Source organism: Hirundo rustica, chromosome 5 (assembly GCF_015227805.2).
Source record: "Hirundo rustica isolate bHirRus1 chromosome 5, bHirRus1.pri.v3, whole genome shotgun sequence".
In the NCBI taxonomy this organism is placed as follows: domain Eukaryota; kingdom Metazoa; phylum Chordata; class Aves; order Passeriformes; family Hirundinidae; genus Hirundo; species Hirundo rustica.
Window position 1 is genome coordinate 23,815,080 of NC_053454.1, and position 8,845 is coordinate 23,823,924.

General features: G+C 35.1%; 1 protein-coding gene across 1 annotated transcript in view; it reads left to right on the top strand.

Moving 5' to 3' along the window:
• Positions 1-7,367, top strand: part of SLC30A9 (solute carrier family 30 member 9) — a 33,424-nt gene extending 26,057 nt beyond the window's left edge. The window contains exon 18 of the mRNA XM_040063941.1: positions 1,143-7,367. Within this exon, the coding sequence (XP_039919875.1) occupies positions 1,143-1,187 (45 nt within the window). The 3' untranslated portion in view covers positions 1,188-7,367. The remainder of the gene's footprint in view (positions 1-1,142) is intronic.
• Positions 7,368-8,845: the final 1,478 nt, after the last annotated feature.

An 8,845-nucleotide genomic window follows, 5' to 3' on the forward strand; every position in this document is an offset into this window, starting at 1 on the left:
AAAGTAAATTGTCTTGTTTTTTTAAACTTGTTCTTAGAATCAAATATTTCTGGGTGATCGGACTGCTCAACATGTTTCCCTCATGTTGAAGCTGTACAGGGTTTATTTTACTTTACAAATCCTCTCAGCTGTCTTATAATATCTTTTTTTCATTCTGCAACTTAAATATCCTCTCACTGATGCAAGAAAGGGTTGTTCCCATTTTTAATTTTGTAAGTGTATTGGGGCTGTCAGTCTTACCTTCCTGGAATGAATTCAGCACTCCAGGTATACTGACTCCCAGATAAATGCAGTCCTGCCATGACTGTCTCTTCTGGCCATGAGACACTACTCAAGAGCATGTCTATCCTTGCTTGTTATATTTCATAAATATTCTAGTTTATGTTTTTATCCCTAGGGTTGTCCTGTTTAGGAATCAAAATATTATTTTTGATTTTAATTGAACCATCTGAATCAGTTCTTCATGCATGGTTTTTGAGGAGCAGGATAATGCCTAAGTTTTTTATAAACATAGATACTGCTTTTTGATTTAGGCATATATATAGCAATTGTTGGTATTGAATATGTTTTACTAAATATACTAGGCAGGTTCACATGCTGGATGTCTTTGAAATCAGGGCTTTCTCATGGATCGTACAATTCATGTAATGCTGATAACATATTTCTATAATATCAGAAATTGCATATTTCTTAATAGAAACAGTGTTCTGAATCTTTATAAATAGTTTCAGTGGCATAGAACAAATTATTTCCGCAATCTTACCTGTTATTCAGGTCAGTATCTGTTAAAACTTTAAGAAAGTAAGATATGTATATATACACGTGTATCTGAACAGTTTTATATAAAACTCTGCTGCCTTGTTAAAATTGAGAGCTCCTCCATACTTTGTAAAGCATAAGATCTAATTTATCCATGATGTTGAAAACTATTTTTCAAATAAAAAGATGACTTAGCCTTTCAAAAATGCCTTATAATATGCACAATGTTTATTGAAACTCCTCATTTTAAAATATTCCCTATGTTACCCAAAAAGGGGATTTGTTATCCAGTTGACAACATCATACCGGAAACACATTATTTGTAATGATGTGCAAAAATGTATTTGAATATTTTCAATACATTGTTTTAAATTTTATTTCAGCAACGAAACCCTGATGTTCGTCATGTGGATTTGGAGATACTGTAGACTTGAGCAGGAGAAATCTTCAGGTTGCTCCCCTTGTGGAAAGAAGTCCCATGAAGGGCTGACAAGCTTCTGAGATTGCAGTGGCCTCAGCACCATACCTCGCTTCCTTTGCCGTAGGCTTCCTGGACTGTTAGCACTGCTTCTGTTTCTGGAAGAGCGCTAAACTTGCAGACAAAAATTTCCATGGCAAAATCAGTTTCAAAAAGCTACTTGAGTTAAATTCTACAGGAGAGTCTGTCCAAGTATATTTACTGTGATCCAGAACTTAAAACTTGAGGTTCAGTTAGGCAGATAACAGCTGCCTGAAACGATACAACCCACAGTTTTTCCATTTGTGTCCCTTCGCAGTCTGTTTGCACTTCTTTAGTTTCTTTCAAGATATCATAAAGGTTCTTGGGAGATATTAAGATTAGATAGGAAGAGTTTGTTCCGGTGGAACCTGCCAACCTTAAATTGTAATATTTCAACTGTGTGATTGTTTCACAGTTTTTCTTTTCTATGAGATAAATTGTTTCAAGTGGGCACTGGGCTTATCTCAAGTACCATGACCTGGAAACCTGCTTTTTGCCACCATTATGATTACAACTGCACTTCAGGAAAACAAGGCTTTTCACCTTAGAGGAGCCAGCTGTATGGGTTTAGCCAGAGTACATTAAATTACTGTGAAAAATTACTGCATACAAATTTCGGTGCACTTCAGCTCTTTAATTTTTTTTTTCTTTTTTTTCCCTACTTTAATCCTTGTTTTCTTATTTGTAAATATCTTCAGATGTAATCTGGCAGATATTTATGGTAGTGCTTATTAAAAGTTACCTGGCATTGTTGGCTTTTTATATTTTAACTCTTTTGCCAGATATGGTCTTTGCTAGAAGATGCGAGAGATGTAGCTGGAATATATTATAGTAAAAAATGATTTATTTATAATTAAACAAATGAATACATTGTATTTTTAATTTATTTGCCTTTAGGTATTACCTGAATTCAAAACCACTTACTCTGAATTTTTTGATAACTTGACCTTGCTTGTTTGGGAAAGTAGAGTAATTCTATCAGTGGTCCTCAACAATCCAGAGATAAGTGATTAGTTTATAACTTTGAAATGTGAAATTCTAGAACTGTGTACAATTATCTCAAGGCTTTCTGCAGTAGCTACTCAAGTTGTACCAGATTCTTTGAGACCCAGCCTTTATTAATAAGGCCATGAGTACTGAACATGCAAGTTGAAATATAAATGAAATAACCATACTTAAATAGCACTGAGGAAAATTCTTTATGCACTTTAATGTAAAATAAGATTTGATCGTGGGTGACAGGTGGTAATAAGACCATCCCAGTAACTCAGTTGCTGAATAATGGCTGAATTGCTGAAAGAAGAAATGTTGATAAGAAATACAAGTCTTCAAAAATCAATGTATTGCAGCAAATAATTGTGGAGACCAATGTGTCCAGATCTGACTAAAAGCATTTTAGAATTTTTTTTTTCTCATACTAGGTGTCACTTACCAGTGAACAATGAGAATTTAGAATAACATGCCTTTTTGACAACTGCAAAGCACTTTGCAAGCTGGTCATTTTAAGTAGAAAAACATTCCAGAGTTCAGTTACAGATGGGGCTTCACATACAGGTAATTGTGGGTGAAAGGATCTCCTCGGTACCCTTTTCTATAGTCCCTATTCACTGGTGGCTTCTTTATAGCATATTACATTACTATAGCTAATTCAAAAGAAGGCTTACTTTATCTGGTTTTCTCATATTGTAAAACTAGTTAGTATATTTAGGCCTGATGATTTAAAATGAAGTTTAAAGGTAACTTGGAACTCTTCCATATCAAACAAATAAGGCATATTTTAGTACGTTATAAATAATTTACCTTTCTCCTCGCCCTTCTATGTAAAATTCATCTCATCTCAGTATGCACTCTCCTGGTATTAGCCTTATTCATGAAGAGCACTGGAAGCTGGTAACCCATAACATGTTTTCTTCTCCCTAGAATATTTATATGGATTTTGAATTTGAATAAACGCATTAATAAACCAATTATTTCAGAAATCAAAAACCTGAAGAGAGGTAAAACTGGGAAAATGTTCTTCCTGCAGAGATTAGACAGCCAATGTTATCCAAGTGGTTTGCATGCTGGAGTTATTGGTGAATGAATGGTGTCAGTGTGCACTTTGCAGGACACAACTTTCCCTGCAAGGTTAGTAAATGTTATCTCAATAGCAAAGTGTTCCTGTATCATTTTCAAGAGGAGGTATGAGCTTATATTCTTACAGGACATCTGCTCCAAATACCTATAAAAATGGTTTCTAATTGATTGGAGATGTAATTCATCTGAATTCTGATTTTAGTTTCCTTATTTAAAATACCCATCCACACCTTTTGTTTATATTCCAAGATAGAATCAAGTTCCTTGTCTCCCAGTTACTTTACTGAATATAGCATCACAATATGTTAAATTCAAGATGCCAGGACTTGAGTGTTTTGGGGTGCATTACTGTTGACCAGTCTGAGGACCCAGTTCCGCTTTCTAAAGTGACCTGGATGGTGATGTACTACAAAAAGGCAGGCAGACTGGTTTTGGCAGTACCTTGTAAGTTTACATGTCAGGCAGTTGGATAAAGTACTGATTCACTGAGCCTGCCGCGTTGGAAAGGAATAGTAATTCCAAGCTGTTACATTTTAATTTAAAATTTGCAAAATGTTTTTAACAGATATGACATTTTTACTATTTTTTTTAAACTGTGTTTATAGTCAAAACCTTGAGGTAATGTGGGTCCACTACTTAGTTTACTTTTGTTTTAATGTTTTTGGGGAAAATAATTAGCTAATACATTTAGATTTACATGACAGAGTCCTCAGATTAAAGAACTGTACATGTGTGGAGGAGTGAATTTTTCTTTTTTCACAAATGCAATCACAGGATCATTTTTTTAACTGATTTTAAGGAAAAATAGTGAGGATTTACCTAACAATAAAGCTATATTCTAGGATTTTTTCAATTAAGGTGTGGTGTTTTAAAATAATCTATTTCTGTAGATTGGCCTTGCAGGTTCTATTTTTTTCAAATTGTGTTCAAAATATGGCTGTCCTCTCTGCTTTGTGGAACATTTCTCACATGCTGCGCAGTGACTCATAATTCTGTAAAATTTGCAATGTTTGAAAAATGTGTCTTAGTGTTTCAATATACTGAATGATCTTAATGTATTTTAAGTCCAAGTTGACTGGATATTAATAATACCTTTTTCTGTTGAATATTTATCTGTAAAAGATAAAATTTTGAAGTGATTATCTTTCCCCCAGCAATGAACTTCAAGTCTAAATTGTCTCCATTATCCACTGAAATTCAGCATTTGATGTGGTGTCCCTTTCCCCCTGCATTTTTAAAGCATTTATTAAGGATACAGTGATAGCAGTAAATACCCCAGTGGATTACCATATTACAGGGGCTGTTTGGTGGTTTGTGTTATGGTCCAGAAGTAGTGGGAGAAACACATATTTTAAGGATAAGTTTGCATCCTTTATTCCTTGTGAATCATCCTTGAACCAAAAGCTTTTTAGACTCTATTTTTTTTCCCTTCCTTGAATTCCCACACGGATTTTCTTGCTTTATTTTAAAGTGACTCTTACTTTTGGAGGAAGAAGCCATTATGAACATTTTAAGTTTTTAAAAGCAGGGCTAAATTCTACTCTTGATCTGTGAATTTTGTACTGTACTTCCTGTTCATTAATAGTTGAGAATAGTGATTACTGGTTTGAAAGCTACAAACCATGTTAGCCAAAACAAATTTTCTGATTCTGTCATGTGCAGCTTTTTCAGCTGTATCTGGAGACTGAGTTTTTGAGAGGTTTCTACTGCCCCCTCTTTGATAAAGGAGAGTACAGGAATGTTTTTAGGTATGTTTTGTCTAGGTTATACATTGATTACAGTCTTATGTCCTCTTTATAATTTTACCTGGTTTTTTTTCTGTAACAAAGGAAAAAATATATATTATAGAAGTACCTCTAATAGTGATGAGTACATCAAATACAGTCTTCATGCAAAGAGTTTTTGTGCCCTAGTCTGTTCAAAGTGTGGCAATTCTTGAAAATTGTCAATGCAGTAATCCTTTTTCTAAACTTGACTTAGATGCTTTCCTTATAGAGGAAACCAGAGCACCGTATTGTTTAAGATTCCTTTTACGTTCATATGTTCTTGAGGCATTTTGGCATGGTAGAACAACTGATGAGTATTGACTTCTGTACACAGCCTGCCCTTCTGCACATACCTAAGGGCTTACAGAAGTGAATATAAAATGACAGTGTGCTTTTTTCCTTCTAGCTTAAGTATTGTGCTGCTTCTGTTCTTATTGTTGGCTCTGAATAGAGAGTACCACTAACACCTCTCTTGCAGTTTACCTTGCAGTTTATGTGCATAATGTAAATGAGAAATTGGGATGTACCAAAAAGATTTTTTTCAATAGAGGGTTTGCATAGCTTAAGTAATTCTTCCTTTCTTGTTAGTGAGACACAAATCATTAAGATCAAAAGCAGATGATATTACATAAAAAAAGAAATAGGAATCGAGGCTTTAAAGCTCAGTAGTTCAATTTTTGAAATGTATGTCCTTTGAGGAAAATAAAGCAGAAGCTTTAAGTGGATGTTGGGTCTACAGAAACTTCAGTCAGTCAGGCTTTGCTGAAGCAAAAGAAACTGAAAGTATATAATAAAAAGAAAAGAATACAAGGAAGGAAAAGACCCAAGATGTTGAGCACTTGGAAATTGGAAAGGATGAAAATCATCTAAAAAACTTGTCCAGAAATAAGAAGAATGATTGGAGAAGTAAAAAACAGTAAGAAAATATATTGTATCAGAATGCACAAAACTAGGTAGGATGAGGTTTTCTTTCTTTTACCGATATTCTGATAGTTGGGTAATTCCCCCAGCAAAAACTCATATTTTTTCCTGTAATGAAAATCAGAGGCTCTGTCTAACTCCTGATACGGTGTTCAGCCTTACAGGTACAAACTTATTTGTCCACTGAAAACTGCTAAGAATTATGTAACCTCAGTTGTTGGTGATGTATGTGTGTGGTAAGTGGAGGGTGAGTAATGTTATTTGTGGAAGTGAGAGCTGGAGTGAATTAAAGAGAAAATTAATTGATTCTTTTAGACAGAAGATGACTGAAGCACCATACTGAATGTGCAGTGGAAAAATAAGTGCTCTAAGGTCTACAGAATTCTTGTAGTGGACTGTAGTTATTGATAAATACATTAGTCTGTATTTTTCAGTTTGCTGAGACATCGGTGGATAAGCAAGATTTCTAATTAAATCACATTCTGAAAAGGAGATAAAATATTCGAAATGTAATGTGAAAGGATGTATGTTTTTTAATACCACAGACACTACAGTACATACAATAGGCAGAAAATATTCTGTATTACATAGGGTGCTTGTGGACATTTTTTTTTCTTGTGTAAATCAAAGCCACCAATTAAAATAAAAGGTTGTGGTCACTTTTTTTAAGTGTTACACTAACAGCGAGCCCAGTCAAATTTTTGTATAGCCAGCATTCATAGTTCTGTTCTGGGGAGGTGGTGCCTGTCAAAATAGTGGAATACAGGTCCATAATCTAGCATAAGTTTGGGTTTTGTAATATAAATTTAGGCTGTTTAAAATTTTAGAGGTTGGGATCAGCTGCTTCAAATCTGAAGCCAGAAGAAAAAAGAAAGCAATGATGTATAAATGATGTAATATAAAAGGGATTTTGTAAGTTTCTCTTCAAATTAAATATGCTGAAGAACTATATGAGAAGTGTTTGAAAAATGTCTAAAGCGTTTGGAAAGCATTTTGGCTATTGCCAAGATGGTATTAAATTTGAAAGCCAACAGCGAGGATTTTTCACTCATGGTAGAACTAGCAATCTCAAAGTCAAAATCTATTTTTCCATGCAGTCTTTTAATCGGATTCACCAGCCCCCACCCCGCACCTTGCATTTTGGTGTATTGGCTTTTTTGTTCTGTGTCTTGGTTACTCCATATTAGTATGGGGAAGTCTTTTTGATCTGTGAGCTGTAGACTCACTGAGTATTGGAATACTTACCTGAATATGTTCTTTGTTTTGTAATTATACTTGAATTCAGTATATTCTGTATCATGTGTGGAAGTTGTAATTATTCAGTAAAATGTTACATAGCCAGTAAAGGTTGTGTTCTGTTAATTTAAGCAATTTCATATGTTTTGGAAAAGTAAGCAACAACACTGGCTTTGGGCAGCTGATAATTCGCTGTTTCTGAATTCAAATTCCATATAACTATTTTATGGATGCGAAACAAAGGTTCTATCCATCTACTTGTACTGTTACTCAATCTGCCTTTGCGACGCTGTTCAATAGCTTGAGCTTGGTGAGGGAGCAACCTGCCCAGGCTGGCCAAGCTCTGTATTTGTTCTCTAAATCTCACTGGCAACTCTGCCTTTCATCCTATTCAGCCCCTGCCCTCAAAGAGAGTGGTTCCTTCCCCAGTACTGAGAAAGCGCTTTCTGCCTGGCTGAGAGGCCCCACTGTCACTGTCTCCAGTTTGCGCTAGATGTAAGGATGATGTGGAGAAAAACAGTAGTACAAACGGGTTGCATGTCTGTATATAGTCAAGGGTATGAAGAATTCCATGAAGAGGTTGGATTTATGTGTTAGGCTTGCATAGTAATCATAGTTTCACAATCCCAGCAAAGAAATTATTTCTCTTCAGAAAAAGCTTGAAATTAGTCAGCTTAGAAGGGATTTAATGTACTGTCTAGTACACTTGAGTGCTACTTTTTATCACTAATACCAATAAAATTGCTTATCTATCCAGTTATGGGAAGAACTGCTTCTAATTGGGCAAACAAAAATTATGTGGTTGGAAAAAAAAGAGTCAAAAATGTCAGAAATCTGGCTGATGAAGTGGAGAAACTTTGAAAAACGGGAATTTTCATCAGTATGGTATCAGATGCCAGAAATAAAGGGGTCAAGCAACTTATTGGAGGAAAGATTTTGGCTATGAACTGTATATCCTTATTGCTAAAGATGTTTCATTTCATAGTTAAGAGCCTCCCTTTCTCAAGAGAAGTTTGTTGGCCTCCTATAGTTGTGTTTTTATTTCCTCTAATGAACCAAATGGCACAAGATCCACCTGAGCAGAGAAATGACAGACTTGAGGGCCTCATCTCTTGTCTATTTGAGCTCAAGTTCAAATACTGGGCTGTCTTTGGGCTGTTGGAATAACCAAGCAAGTGGTCTAAGCCACTTCAAAAGAGGGAGAGAGCTCTGTCTTTTCACATAACGTAACCTGGAATCTTCAAAATATTTGCTGTCTGTAGCATTTATTGAAAGACCATTCCAAAATAATTGTGTTAAATGGGGAGTAATGGGTTGAAGTGGCACCTTGCAGTCAGCTGGTTGAAGGTGAACTTAAAAAGTCCTGTTCAAAATGAGTTTTGTCTGTCTTTGCAAAGATTCTGTGAGGAACGTCTTAAAAGATCATGAAAAGGAAACCTTCCTTTAGCATTTAAATTAAACTTTTTTTGAAAACCCTAGGGAAAGGGACATAATTTCTGCTTTCACAGAAGTTGTGCCAGCTCAGCTCCAGTAAATTATGTGTATTGATTTACCCAAGCTCTTTGTGATTTTGATTTTTTTTTTTTTT